Here is a 16025-nt window from a genome sequence, read left to right as displayed (position 1 = left end):
GCACCGCCTTTAGTCGAGCAAATCAACACCAGGACTTATTCTTTGGATGCCTAGTACTTATTCTATCGGTCTCTTTTGCCGAACCGCTAAGTTACGGGGACGTAAACACACCACCATCGGTTGTCAAGCGATGTTGGGGGGACAAACACAGACACACAAACATATACACACACACACACATATATATATATATATATATGTATAAAAATATATACGACAGGCTTCTTTCAGTTTCCGTCTACCAAATCCACTCACAAGGCTTTGGTCGGCCCGAGGCTATAGTAGAAGACACTTGCCCAAGGTGCCACACAGTGGGACTGAACCCAGAACCATGTGGTTGTATATATTCATATATCTTTTATTAGTTACTATCATTAAACTACGGCCATGCTGGGGCACTGCTTTGAAGGGTTTTAATCAAACAAGTTAACCCCCAGTACTTTGTTTTTTAAAGTCTGGTACTTAGTTATTATATTGGTCCCTTTTGCTGAACTGTTAAGTTACGGTTCATAAACAAATAAGTACCAGATGTCAAATGCTGGTGTTGACAGGGACAAACACAGACACACACACACTCTCTGAGTGGTTGGCGTTAGGAAGGGCATCCAACTGTAGAAACTCTGCCAAATTAGATTGGAGCCTGGTGTTGCCATCCGGTTTCACCAGTCCTCAGTCAAATCGTCCAACCCATGCTAGCATGGAAAGCGGACGTTAAACGATGATGATGATGATGATATATATATACACACGCGCACATATATATGTATATATAAAAATGAGCTTCCACACAGTTTCCATCAACCAAATTCACACACAAGGAATTGGTTAAAATGGGACTATTGTAGAAAACACTTGCCCAAGGTGCCATGCAGTGGGACTGAACCCGAAACTATGTGGTTGCAAAAGAAGCTTCTTAACCACACAGCCAACCCTGTATCCCGTACAACCATTCTTTTTTTCTTTTTACACTATTTATATTCATTAAACATTTGAGTGAACTTTGCCATTAAAAAGCTTTGTAAAACAAGGCAGAAATAATTACAACTTGATAAATTTCTGTTAAACACAGCAGACAAATAATAACAGCGTAGATTATATACCTTTAATGATATAAATTATACGTCTTTAATGGTATAATTTATATAATTTAAATGATATATAAACTATATAACTTTAATGATATAAAATTATATACCTTTGATGATACGAATTATATATCTTTAACAATATAAATTATATACCTTTAAAGATATAATTTATATAGTGTCAATGATATAAATTATATACCTTTAACAATGTAATTTATATAACATTTATGATATGATTTATATACCTCTAAGGATATAAATTATGTCTTTTAATGATATAAATTATATACCCTTCATGATATAATTTATATACCTTAAATGGTATAAATAATATATTTTTAACAAATAAATTATGTACCTTTAATGACATAAATTCATTAATGTTTTTCACTTGATTCTTAATTTTCCTGATTGACTATTCTTGGACAAGAGGAAATATGAAGTTTATATCTTCCTAGATTACATTCCAGATCAAATCTATTGTTTATTTGTGACATATATGGACCTACAGAAGTCTGACTGTTCTCTACAGTATAACCCTGTGGTATCAAAATGCCTGAGACCACTCCTGGCTGTATGACACCACTTCCATTGAAATGTCATGTCAATTCTGCTTCAAAAAGCAGCTTAACTCTTCAGCATATCCAACCCAAATATTTTCCATTTTATGTTTAAACTGGTCTGATCCAGCCTCTCACACCTACCCTACAATGTCATTCTAAAAATAAACAATCACATTATCAAAATCTCAAAGCTACAAGATAATTTCATGATTAATTCAAAACAATGTGAAGAAACAAGTGTTACATTTGACAGAGGAATTTGAATGCTGAAGAGAGTTACGAAAAATCCTCCAATATTGAATATTTATCACAGAATGGATAAAAAGTGACTGATAAATGGAAAAGTGGGAAATGTTACAAACTCTCTACTGACTCTGCAGTTGTTATTGTTTAGCCTTGAGGTCAGCCCTCACTGAGCAAGCCTGTTATCAGTCTCCCAGCTGTGACCATTCCACCTTTTTTAATATGTCTAAGACTAAAATAAATTTAGATATTACAAAGCCTTACTGTGGGTTAAATAATAATGTAAACATGTTATTTCTATACTATTGATGTGTGGGGAAAAAAAAAAAAGAAGAGGTAGTCCTCTAATGGTCTGACAGTTAGTTGACTGCTCCTAAGAGAATATGTAGCCAGCTCCCTTCCTCTATGATTAACATAGATCAGCTGCAACAGATAAAACTTAAATAAAGTAGGATTAAAATTAATGTCTAATGTATTCTTTCTTTTTCTAAATGGTAGTTTGTGATTCAGAGTAATGTAGTTGATATTTCTAGGAGATGGGGGCAACCATGTAGATGGTTTTTCGTGGCTGCTGGATAAAGATAGTCTTATCAAGTAAAGTAAATCTAGGATTTAAGCAAAGCAAGATGCGTACTTCATATATACACCCTCTTCCAATAAATAAATAAAGAACAATCAATAAGGACCTACAATAATTTTTGTTCATGGATACACTCAACATACTATTGAAAATAAATAAAATCATAAACATATACTAACGAACACATGCATGTATGTACACACACATATATACATACATACATAAGTAAAGTAAAGTTCCTTCCCGAGTCGTGTAGACTCAGACGGCTGGTTTCCCATTTTCCATGGCTTATATATCCCCCCCACCTGGACGGGACACCAGTCCGTTGTGAGATTACTCATATTTTCCAGCTGAGTGGACTGGAGCAACGTGAAATGAAGTGTTTTCCTCAAGAACACAACACGTCGGCTGGTCCAGGAATCGAAACCACTATCTTATGAACATTATAACCACTAAGCTACATGCCACTACATACTTATGTACATACATACATACAAATATATGGTGATTGTCTACTCTTTATGTAGATTCTGACCACCTCCTGTACCTACACCTTAGAGCCATCATGGCATCTGATATGGCTTTTTAAACCAGACAATGTTTTGAAAAGACATCCACATAAATTGCATATCTGCTTTGGACCACCAAGAGCTGCAGTTAAGTTCTGATCAATGTGGATTTTAGAATGTCTTTGGAGGCCTCCATTAGATTTGCAGACCTTATGTACACACACACACACACACTCACACATATATATTTTTTAGGAAGCTAAAGTTATGGCTGGTCATAGAATGACCATTGGTTTCATACCTATAAAGCACTTAGCAGTACAGGTGACTCATCAGACTCAAATGGCTGAAAGCACATAATCTCTCTACAACTGGAGGAAGAAATATGTAACAGTCAGTTGGTTTTGTAAGCAAAGAAAAAAAAGATAAAATTTTAAAAAAGCAACTGGCCGTTGCATATTTCTTCCTCCAGTTGTAGAGAGGTTATGCGCCTTCAACCATTTGAGTCTGACAAGTCTCCTATACTGCTAAGCATTTTATAGATGTGGAACCAACGGTTGCTTTATGACTGGCCACAACTTTTAACTTCTTAAAAAGAAAATATATATATATATATATGCGCTTCTCTTTCAGATACAAGTACTGATCACACACACACACGTATACACATGTATGTGTGTGTGTGATCAGAGATCAGCACATGTATGTGTGTGAGGGGTTAGTTAGGTAGGTATGAAGGTAGATAGACAAACAGATAGACAGATAGGGAGAGAGAGAGAGAGAGAGAGGAATATAAAAATCCATGATCAACAAATTTCTTTTCTTCAATAATTCCTGTAATGAAATCCGTCCCTTAACTGAACCTCTCCAACTGGAATCCAAAACAAAACTGGCGAGGACAGAAATAACAATGTACGTATATACCACAACATATGTCTCGTATAGATAAATGCTTGGAAAATCAAAACAAAAACAACAAACACCACTTTCCTTTGCGATAACAGAGACGGAGAGCATCGTGTGAAAAAACCCAAAGCAAATGTATTCTATGGAATGACATCATCATCTGAATCAGAGAGTAAAGATGTTTGAGTTGGATGAACAGACGATGCAACCAAGAATTTTATGCCAGATGTGTAAAATGACATGTGTTTGTGTTTCATTCTCTGTTGCCGACATGAAGCTACAGTGTAGATGCCAACCAATGTTGCAGTAAGAGACAGAATTAGGATGTCTGCAAAGAGAGAAACAGAAACGGAGTTTTTTTAAATATCACAATCAAAACAATACATACATATCTGTGTGTGTGTGTGTGTGTGTGTGTGTGTGTGCATGCGCATGTTTGTATACCCCCCCCCCCCCACACACACACACACATAGACCTATATATAAAAGTACATGAAACCATGTGGTCTTGAGTTCAGCCCCACAGCATGGCACCTTGGGCAAGTGTCGTCAACTATAGCCCTGGGGCCAACCAAAGCCTTGTCAGTGGATTTGCCAGTTGCATGACACCAGTATGGTGTCTTCTACTCAAGATGGCTTGATGGGTCTTCTACTCAAGTACAGCACCTTGCTGAAGGTCTCACTCAATTGCCATTGCCTCCATGTAAGAGAGAGTTACTGCTGCCTTGCCTTGACTTTGCATGATAGTCATTAATCAGTGTTAGAATTACTGTTAACACTTATGAAGCTCCAGTTGTCATTATAGATGTTTTCATCCATTCAATATAGGAGAACAGAATTTTTATAATATAATATAAGGAAAGTGGAGAGTTTGAACAGAGAAAAAAATCAATTTATTTGTATAATAGTCAATTTCATATCACCTACATATGTTTCAATTTCTTACCTTCATTCATATTTTGCAAATTAAGATTGCATTATGCATTTAAAAGGTAAAAATCTCTTCAGGGCCAAAATTGACAAATATTCATTTACACCCATTAGGATGGAGAGTTGCTTACAGATTGAGATAGCAGCATGCTTTTGTGTGCTTGTGTTAGTCAGCATGTGTGTCATTTGGATTCCTTTCAAAAAATAGCTTAAAGTTACAGGTCATACTACTATTCTCCTTAGATTGGTTTTATAATGGTTGGCTACCATTCCTATCTCTACTCATTTGTGAAAAGAATAAAAAATAAAATATATATCATCATTGTTTAACGTCCACTTTCCATGCTAGCATTAGCAAGAAATCAAATCAATATATTCATTTAACTTCTATTTATTTAATACAGTTCTATATTTAAGAGATGAGGAATTATGTACATTATTTACATTTGACGGATATTTGTCCTCACCTTATTTGTTGTTAACACAACATTTCTGCTTATATACCCTCCAGCCTTCATCAGGTATCTTGGGGAGGTTTCTAACCTGGGTTCTCATTCCTAAGGTTCGAAATTTCCCCAAGACTGTTTTAACAACAAACAAGATGAGGACAAATATCTGTCAAATGTAAATAATGTCTACTTATTTAGTTGTGAGAATTCCAATGTTTATTAAAAATTTTTATTTATTTAGATGTATTAGTCTTATTTGTTGATAGTTTAGGTTATCATATGTATATTTTAGTTAAATTAATTTTTATATTTCATAATTAATGGGGGTATGATTCACTATGTATTATGTGTATGGAGTTAGACTATTTTCAAATGGTGAGAGTACATTTCATTTTAAGGTTACTTCCAATGTTTATTTTAATTTTTATCATTCACATCCTAATGGATGTGAATGAATATTTGTCAATTTTTGCCCTGAAGATGTTTTTACCTTTTAAATGCATAATGCAATCTTAACTGCAAAATATGAATGTAGGTAAGAAATTGAAACATACAAAGGTGATATGAAATTGACTATTATACAAAAAATTGATATTTTTCTGTGTTCAAACTCTCCATTTATATATATATATATATATATATACATAAACAAAGTATATCAAAGAATTCTTTCTAGGCTTGAAGTTGGAGGAAATGTTGGCTCTTAAAGTAATTTTAAAATGAAAATATTGGAATGGAAGTACAAGAAAGTAATTACCATCTCACGGAAGATATATAACAAAACAGTTGAAATAAATTACATGGAATGACTTACAAAGATACAAGCAAACACTTCAAGATTTAAATTTAAGTTCTAAGGTTACATCGCTGAGGCAATTTCTGTTTTCTATTCATGTCTATTAGTAGAAGAGAAATAAATAGCGAGATCAGTTTGAGAATTAAGGGCTCTGTTTAACAGACATTTACTTTACAAAGACTGACACTCTGTCATCAGTACTCCATCATTATTTTAATGTACTCAACATGAGTAATCCACCATCATTTTAATGTACTCGACAAGGGTATTCCATTTTTATTTACTTAACCCTTTAGCATTTAAACTGACCATATCTGGCCCAAATATTCTTCTTGTTTTATGTTCAAATTGGCCAGATTCAACATATCACACAATGTACTCAGTATAGATACTCTATCCTCATCCTAATGTACCCAACATAAGTACTTCATCATGATTTTATCATCTGAGTTGTTTTATTTATTTATTTTTTAATGCTAGTATATGATATCTTGTTTTCTAGGCCCAGCATCAAAAGATCTGATTCCACCACTTCTTTTGGCTCTCTTGGTCTTCCTCTGGCCAAAACACACATTTTTATTCAGCTGATATTTTCCATTTTCATATGACCATTCCATCAGAGCTGTTTCTCATACACAAGACCAGTTCCACAGATTGCTATCTCCCAAATATGGAGATTGTTTATGTGACTTTTTCTTTTAGAATTTTCTTGTAAACTGGCATTGCAAATGGAGATGGTGCGGAAACATTTGTAACTTATAATTAAAGAGGTGTTAAAGAATTTTCTTTGTCTTCTTCTTTTCACTGGATTATTTACTCTTTGTCAAACCATACGATGGTATAATCATCGTGAAACTTGGATTTTCTACACCAAAAGTATTCCAGCTTTGGCTTGGATCCTGACAGTGTTGACAGCCCAGTATTCGGATTTAGTGCTTCTCTGGAGATACCTCAGCTTCCCATCCAAACTGACCTTAGCTCTCTATATATATATGTACACTACTTTTACATGAGGAAGGGTAACAGTGACTTTAATGTTTTGTTGGACAGTCCAACAAAGGTAAGCAGGCTGAAACTTCGAAGTCACTGTCTTGTAAAAGTTTAATAAACATATGCTCTACAAAATAAGTACTGAGTGATCTTCTGGTTTAGTATAAAATTGTTTTTATTATAACTTGACATAAAAACAAACACAAAAACACTCCTCACCCCATGCACACACACATATTAGCATCCTCAAAAATACACCCTGTTGTGCTATTTCAAGACAGAAACAGGCTGAGTAATATACGCTGGAGACTATTTTTTTACAGAAAAGTAAGATGTAAGGATTCTGAAATTAGTCTTTGATTAGAATGGCAAAGAAATAAAGGAAATTAATAGACACAATTGTACTTACATGTAATAAATGTTGTAAAGCTGCTTGAATATTTAGGGATAAGAAATGCTTGAACAGTCTTCATACTACCATTATTAGGAGAAGGTTTTAAACCAAGAAGTGTACACATCAAAGGGTATAAATCAACATTTTCAAACATGTCAACTGAGAAGTTTTTCTTAAGGCTTGGCCCAGAAGCCATAAAAATTGGATGCATATCAAGTAAAGAGTTGTTGTAGCCATGTTCTCCTTGTCCTGAAATTTTTATTTAAAGAAAAAAGAAATTAAAATGAAATAAGTGAGAATTAAAACCAAGAGTTTATTAAAATGAAATAGCTGAGAATTATAATTAAAATTAATATTAATTAAAATTTAAGGCAGCAAGCTGGCAGAATTGTTGCCATGCCAGACAAAATGCTTAGCAGTATCTTGGCCATCTTTACAAGTGCCACACAGAGGGATTGAACCCAAAGCCACATGGTTAGGAGCAAACATCTTATCCACACAGCCATGCCTGTGCCTATTGTAAAATACGATACAAAGATTACAAATCAAAGTAGTTTTGAGGAATGTACTCACTGTGGTAGCTATAATGTGATGAATTGAGAGTGTATCCTTCATCGGGAACCAACAGTAAAGGCTGAATACGGCGATTGTGTTTGTAATGAGCACTTTCTGGAATATCTTCCTTAAGAAACACATGTAAGTGAGACACTGATGATAGATTTTTTACAAACTGCTCAATAGGAACATCTAAAAGATTAAAAAAAGAGGATTTCATTATCAAAAAATTGTTCCGCAAATTCACATGTTAATTTTAAAAATTACTCTTTCTTAATTATCATATACAAAAACAAAAAAATCTTCCCATCTAAAATAAGGACACAGTACTGCAGTTAGTCTGGGTTTCAAGGGACCGCAATTGTTCAATATAGGTGCAGGAGTGGCTGTGTGGTAAATAGCTTGCTTATCAACCACATGGTCCCGGGTTCAGTCCCATTGCATGGCACCTTGGGCAAGTGTCTTCTACTATAGCCTCGAGCCGACCAAAGCCTTGTGAGTGGATTTGGTAGACGGAAACAGAAAGAAACCTGTCGTATATGTATATATATGTATGTGTGTGTGTGTGTGTGTGTATGTTTGTGTGTCTGTTTGTCCCCCCAGCATCGCTTGACAACCGATGGTGGTGTGTTTATGTCCCCGTAACTTAGTGGTTCGGCAAAAGAGACCGATAGAATAAGTACTAGGCTTACAAAGATTAAGCTCTGGGGTCGATTTGCTCGCCTATAAAGGCGGTGCTCCAGCATGGCTGCAGTCAAACGACTGAAACAAGTGAAAGAGTATCCTTCCAGATCCACATGATGTTGATGTGGAAGTTTTCAAGGAACGCCTGGACAGGTTTCTGTCTGAGATACCAGATGAACCCACATCACAACAGGAGATGCAAAGAAGAACAGCTCCATCCAACTCGCTACTTCACCAAAATCAGTATTAGAAACAGCACCGAGTGACTATATGTGGTGTACCAGCATGACCTCAGCCCTGAGCTGAAACCAGTAAGAGTAAAAAAAGAAAGTAACGAAAATATCAAAAATGTTAAGTTTCTAAGTTCAACAATCTGTTTAGGTTAATTTTGGTTCCAGCTTACAGTAATCTTTAAACTAATCTACTAAGGCAGCAGTGACTATGGCTTTGGTTTACTGTTCTAGTTAACCCTTCAGTTATTATATTTCTAACTAAAATACACCCCTTATGTATTTCAATTAAATTCTAAAATAATCATGAATTTAGACAGGATTTTTTTTATTTATCAACATATTAATCTGAACAGACGTTCCACATTCCACATACAGCTTATCCCTTTAGCATTAAAACTGGCCAAATACCCAGCTCAAATATTCTAACTTGTTTTTTGTCCAAACTGACCAGATCCAGCCTCTCACACTTACTCTACAATGTCATTTTCAAAATAAACAACCACATCATCGAAATCTCAATGCTAAGAGGTAATGAATGATTAATTCAAAACAATGTGAATAAGTAAGTATTACATTAAATTCCACATATAGCCTAGCCATTCATCATCATCATTTAAAGTCCATTTTCCAAGCTGGCATGGGTTGGATGGTTTTGACAGGAGCTGTCAAGGCCAGGATCTGCACCAGATTCCAGTCTGTTTTGGCTTGGATTCTACACCTTGGATTCTGCCAACCACTTTTCAGATTGTACTGGGTGTTTTTTACATGGCATCAGCACCAGTGCTTTTTACATGGGTGAACAGGTATAGCTATACACCTATACATATCTATATATAAAACCATACTTAGGGGTTTGTTCCCACAGCATGGATGCTCCCAGCCTTGGTGCACTTGTACTAAAAGCTATAAATATATTTTCTGAAAGAAATTGGTGAAGAGAAACTGAAGAAGTGCGAAATACATTTATATCAAGATCATTTCATCATTATTGTTTTAAAATACACATTTCCATTCTTGCATGGATGAGATGGAATTCGTTCAGGCATTTTTTCAAAGGACCTTCCCGTTGTCAATCTTTACCTATTTCCAAGTAAGGTAATATTTCCTCTCGCCCAGAGAGGACAAAGAAACTCACACACACACATATATATAACCCTGTGCTTGCCAATCACAAGGTTTTGGGTTCAATCCTACAGTGTGACACCTAGGGCAAGTGTCCTTTACTACAGCCCCAGACCGACTAAAGCCTTGTAAGTGGATTTGGTAGGAAAACACTGACAGAAGCCCGTCGTGTGTATGCATGTATCTATGTACATACGCACTTACATATGTAACTGCGTATGTACTATACTTCACGTGATAGTTGTAAACGAGATTCACCACAATGCAGGCGATGACCTTCATTTCCAATCTTTCATGGAAAACATGTCTGGTCGAGGGAAAATATTACCTTCGGGAAGAGCATCCAGCTGTAGAAGTCCATCCACCTCAGCAAATTCTTTCTGACCCATGCGGGCATGAAAAAGTGGACGTGAAAACGATGATGGTGATGACGATGATATATTAAACATTCAAGCAGAAAAAGAAAAAGAAAAGGTAAAAATATCCACGCGTTGCGAGTGCGTGAAAATATCGATATCAGTATAATTGTTCAGGACTGGTTTACACTTGAATGAAGAGGTCATTCGACTTGCAAGAAATAGCAGCTAAATCTCTCTTAAATCACCTCCTACCGGATGATGTGGTTTTAGGTATCATATTCCCGAAAATAAGACAGAATGGTCATGTCGAGAATGTATTTAATCTCAGGACTGCTGAATAACATCGCGAAAGCTGATTTTGTTAAAACAACAACGCAAAATCTGATTTGTGTACGCTCTTTACATGAAAACGGTTCAAATAAACAAAGATATAATTTAATTAATAAACCATATATAGTTATATATTTATAAACCATAAACATAAAATGAGTTCTCACCTTTATTAGGTAGGATATTTCCAATAGGATTTCTTTGAAAAATTTGATATTTAGACGGCGTGATGTATAAATCCAAGTTAATAATTTTATCTGCTGGCGTAAATGCCATTCCATGGTCACTGGTTATGATGACATTAGTTTTGGGAAGTAAACCTGTGTTGTTTAAACGTCGAATAAGATAACCTAAATCATTGTTAAGGACAGTTAATTGTTTATCAATTTCTGGTGAATCAGGACCAAAGAGATGCCCGGTATGATCTGGTTCTTCGAAATATAACAACCCCAGATTAATAGGATAAGAGGGGTCTGTGAACCACTCAATAATTTTGTCTATTCTGCTAGTAAAATTCAACAAATGATTTTTATTAAATTCTAAATATCTGTATGGTTTAAACCCTTTTATGCTAGCACCATCACCGACCCAGTAAACACATCCACTTCTAGCCTTTGTGTTTTGCTTTTGGTTAGTCACCCATATGGGTTCACCTCCGTCGTCTATCCACTTAGGGTCTCTGATTTGATCAATAGAACCGTAAAAGGTATCGTTGTAAAGAGGATCATACATTATATTACCAACTATACCGTGACTTTCTTCGTACATACCGGTCACTAAAGTGATGTGATTAGGGAAAGTCTTCGTAATAAAGGCATTTTGTAGACCACGTCGTGCAGAAACGCCATTTTCGATAAACCACTTAAAGTTATTCAAAGTAGCATTTGAATGAGTCATGTAATCCCATCGAAAACCGTCGAAAGAAACCAGTAAAAGGTTCGGAAATGTCAGATCAGCTAATATAATTGGGAAACAATATAAAAATGGGATGATAATATATACAATAGAATAAATACAGAGAGACATTGCCTAGAGAGAGATACCAAACAAGTTCCAGCGAAATGCTTAGCGGTGTCACGCCAATAAGTCTCCAGTAAAAGTTAATACCACGTCTTATCACCTTCCTTTGAACATGAATTTGCGAAAATGAAAAAAAGAAAAGATCGTGTTATCATCGATATAAAAATGTTTTGATTTCTTGATACTTAATCTATTTCTTGATACTTAATCTATTTCTTGATACTTAAATTAACCCTGTTACGAATTTTAAATGATACAACTTTATGATTAACAATAACATTCAAAACAGTAAAGTATAAACACTGAACAGGATGCGATAAGTTTCAATGACCTAAAAGTTATGTGTTGTATATAGAATATAATAGCCTTTTGTATAATTTAAGATGTAGAACAGGTGTTAGATATCTTTTTATCATGCTATAGGCAGGGCTAACCGGATTTTGGAATGTTTTTTAAAAATAATTTCTGGATCAAAGATATCAAAAATGAAACTTATCATACAAGGATGTAGAAACATGGCTTTTTGTTTTCGTTATCTTTTATTATGTATTTTTTAACTTCCCCTCTTGAAACAAAGTAATAGTTGTTTAATGTGAAAGTTGGTAAATGCCATGGATGGTATGGCATGCAATGGAGAGTTGTAACATTTTAAAGAATGCATGGGGGCGATTGTAGCTTCGGTGTTAGCAACCAGTTCGTTGTCGTCAACAAACATGACATTTTTGTGTCAGTTCCGTCGTTCTTAGAATCAATTATCTATGTAATCGATAGCGAGTTAACATATGAGGGATTGTTGGCTTCTGTTGCTCTATTCTTTTACAGAAGTAAAATAATTTATTGTTAAAAATATCACAACGGGGATTTTTTTTTTTTTTGTTTCTTTTTCAGTGTCTAATTCTTTTTCATAATTAATACGATACTTTGGGTGCTACTTTAACGAGCAGTCTACTGCTGTATCCGTAGTCTTACCTTGTGAAAGGACCTGATCTGGGTTTCAGTTTAGGTTTAGAGTTAGGTAAGGATTTGGGTTAAGGTTAGAGTTACGGTTAAGGTTTACCATTAGGGTTAGGTGATAGAGTTTAGAGTTAGGATTAGATTGCACGCTAAAGTACAGATGGCCAAGCAGACCTTATGTTAAAGTGGCACCAAACTTTGCTTCATTTGAGGCCACAATAAATCGAGACGTCTGTTCTTATGTATGTATGTGTGTATTTTACTGTTCGATATCCAGAAATTGATAAGAAAACCAAGAATTTTTGTATGCAACATTTATTGAATAGTGTCGGCGGGCGGCGGCGTAGAATATCGAAAACTGGATGTCGCTTCATGTTGTCTGCTACAAACCGTTAATGGTGGGAAATATGGATGTTGATTTCTAAGTCATTCGCTTAAATTAATTTGGTTGGTGGTCGTCAACAAGCAATAATGGAAAAGAGGATTGGAAACTCAATGAGATTATAAGTGTCGCAACTTGATAGTCCTTAGATTATATATACTAACACCTACTTGAGATTTAAATCAGTTAACTCTTCGATCGTTATCTGATATTTTATTCGTGGATGTATACATGGTTCCAGGCTAGATTCGAAATAGTAATATTGTATTCTAAACCAAAGGCTGTTGTCCACCAGGCCACACAGTTCGTAACTGAGAACGTTATTTGTAGACATAACTACACTTTCGTGCCCCGCTTCGACTTCGTTTCCTTATAATTTTCTTAATAATGCGTATTTTTTAATGAAATTTTAGATACACTTTCGAAGTTATGATTATTTTTAATTAAGTAACGAAAAAAGCTTTTTTGATTCAGAAAGAAAAGAAGTCCATAGTGCTTTGTTTTATTTAATTATTCAATAATATGCTCAAGATCAACATGAAAAAATTAAAATCTGACAATATACTGATATGTATTATTTATTATTAATACGAAATAGGAAATCATCATAAAAAAAAAAATTCCCCCACTTTACGCTTAACTTACTTCAATACAAATCGAAAGTTCTGAAGTCACCGTATATTTCTGCAACATTAGTTAAAGCTGTCCAACCACTTAGAAGTAGTTATTGTTGCAGACGTAGCAATAAACACTTAGAAACGCTAAGTGAGTGGCTATTTTCAACAAATCAGACCACTTACATGGTCACTTGAGCCATGTAAGTGGTCTGACACTTGTAACAGCTATTGTTTCTTCACTGATAATCAGAGCACATCTTGTGTCACACATTTTGACAAATGCACATTAGGAAAACAATCTTTCTTTATGTTTTATTAATATACAATACATGGAAGTTAATTAATATGCATAGAAAAACACACCATTATATATGCACATCGGTTGCTTGAAATATATCTGACGAGATGTATACCTTACAAAGCCTTGTTTAACTATACTTACTAATTACAAATTTTAATTAAGTCCGCCTTTCTAACGAAATATAATCATTATCCGTTCATACAACAAATCATTATAACGGTTCATTAAACATTTTTCATTAGCTCTGTTATGACTTGTCACAATAACCAAAAAAAAAAAATTACTAGTTCGTTTATTCTTAAAACATTTCTCTCTTCATTTATTTCCTATTAATTTGTTAATATGAGTCAGTAACATGAAGTAATTAGGAAAGATCTTTGTAATAAAAAGTATTTGTAAAACCCCATCATACAAAAACGTTGCTTTCAATATAAAACATTTAAAATGGTAACTCTAATCCTAACAGTTTCATAAATATGAACAATGGATGGATGAACGAACCATTTTATAAATATAAACAATGGAGAAGACCTGTTGAATCGAATGAAATCAAAATTGAAGTCGTAGTCGTGGCCAGTGCCGCCTGACTGGCACCCGTACTGGTGGCATGTGATAAGCATTGTAAAAACTAACACTTCCTTTTTCCGAGCTGAGATTCGAAACCAAATCTAAAGATTCTCGCTCGTCTGATCCACCACTGGCCAAACAGGTGCAAAAGAAATTTCTTTGTCCTGTCAAAAAACAATGGATGGATTTCCCTTCGACCTATGACCTGAGCCGTATCATTTAAGGTTCAAGTGGACAGGAGGCGACCTACATAGGAAGAAATTACTCCTATAGTATGTCTGTCCTTCTAGCTGTTATGACCATTATAAATACAGCAATCCGTCAAGGAACAGCAGATAGCCATCACCAGGAGACAGCCAGCCAGTAACTTGCACCAGTCAAGCAGCCAACATAGAACCACATATTCAGCATGAACGACCCAACACAGTAGCAGTCACAGAACATAAACAGACACCACTGAATGACCAACGCACACACAGACACAAAACATGCCCGGTTCTACCTTCTCATCACATCAACACAGTATTTCCCCTGTTTATTTTCTTCTTCACCAAGTTGGTAATGTCATGTAGTGAAACTTTGGTGTATATAAAAAATAAATGCAAGTGTCAATTAAATTAATTATTTAAACCACAATCCAATGCTTTCCCATTGTTTTACTTTGATGTTGTCCACATGCCTATTTCAACATCTTCTACACCATCCCACTCGAGTGTGGCACCATTCGAGTGTGAGTCGATGCCAGTGCCGCCTGACTGGTTCCCATGCCGGTGATGCATGAAAAGCACCCTCTACTTGTCTTTTGTAAAATGTGTCATTGTGGGTGTCTCTATTTTTCACAGCATAAGAAGAGTTGGGTTTCTTTATTTATTTATTTATTTATTTATTTATTTTTTTGTTTTTTTCTAAAACTGAATAAAACCGCTTTCCACAGTTAGCAATAATAAAATTTTGAGTGTATATGTATCACATTTCTGCATTCAAAGGATTAAGTTTCACACTTCAGCCAGTACAGACGTTGCATCTGTTTCATTTCCATGGGGATATATGTGTGTGTCGTATCATACAATTTGCCAAAAACTGTTGTAAACGGAATGTTGTGGTTCATTATTACTGCCATTATCAGTATTTGTAATCAAGCTACAATTGCTACCACTATCCCAATTCCCAGGGGAGATTTAATTGTTAATTTTGTTGTTGTTGCTATCATTCTTTAATTCCAATCTAATTTGTGTGGGGTTTTTCTCAAATTCAAGTTGACATTCAATATTATTGATCTTGTATAAGGCATATATGCTAGTGCTAGTGTCAAAACAGATGTTTCCACTGAGTCTAGTTGTACATCTCTGTAGGCTCCTACTACTTTCAGTTTTCCTATCTGTGTTTTAAATTTATGACAGTGTATTGTCAGTCACAATAATTTCATCTCCCTTTCCTTCAGGCAAATTTTTGT

The 16025-nt window shown here is 35.0% G+C and overlaps 1 protein-coding gene across 1 annotated transcript; it reads right to left on the bottom strand.

Moving 5' to 3' along the window:
* Positions 1 to 1490: 1490 nt before the first annotated feature.
* LOC106868361 (bis(5'-adenosyl)-triphosphatase enpp4) lies at positions 1491 to 12053 on the bottom strand. Its single transcript, XM_014913578.3, has 4 exons — positions 10899 to 12053; positions 8022 to 8195; positions 7464 to 7697; positions 1491 to 4217 (listed from the first exon to the last, which is right to left on the bottom strand). The coding sequence occupies exons 1-4, from the start codon at positions 11755 to 11757 to the stop codon at positions 4030 to 4032; spliced, it is 1455 nt and encodes a 484-aa protein (XP_014769064.2). The 5' UTR covers positions 11758 to 12053; the 3' UTR covers positions 1491 to 4029.
* Between the last annotated feature and the right edge of the window lie 3972 nt (positions 12054 to 16025).

This window comes from Octopus bimaculoides, chromosome 19 (genome assembly GCF_046866305.1).
Source record: "Octopus bimaculoides isolate indiv1 chromosome 19, ASM4686630v1, whole genome shotgun sequence".
NCBI lineage: Eukaryota > Metazoa > Mollusca > Cephalopoda > Octopoda > Octopodidae > Octopus > Octopus bimaculoides.
This window is presented reverse-complemented; position numbering and strand designations above follow the sequence as displayed.

Bases quoted from the DNA above. Each gene is read 5' to 3' on its own strand.
- LOC106868361 (XM_014913578.3), bottom strand. From the start codon at position 11,757: ATGTCTCTCTGTATTTATTCTATTGTATATATTATCATCCCATTTTTA. The intron at 7,698-8,021 runs GTGAGTACATTC...TAAAAATTTCAG, and splicing joins ATCACATTATAGCTACCACA to GACAAGGAGAACATGGCTAC. The intron at 4,218-7,463 runs GTAAGTACAATT...CTCTCTTTGCAG, and splicing joins CTTTACAACATTTATTACAT to ACATCCTAATTCTGTCTCTT.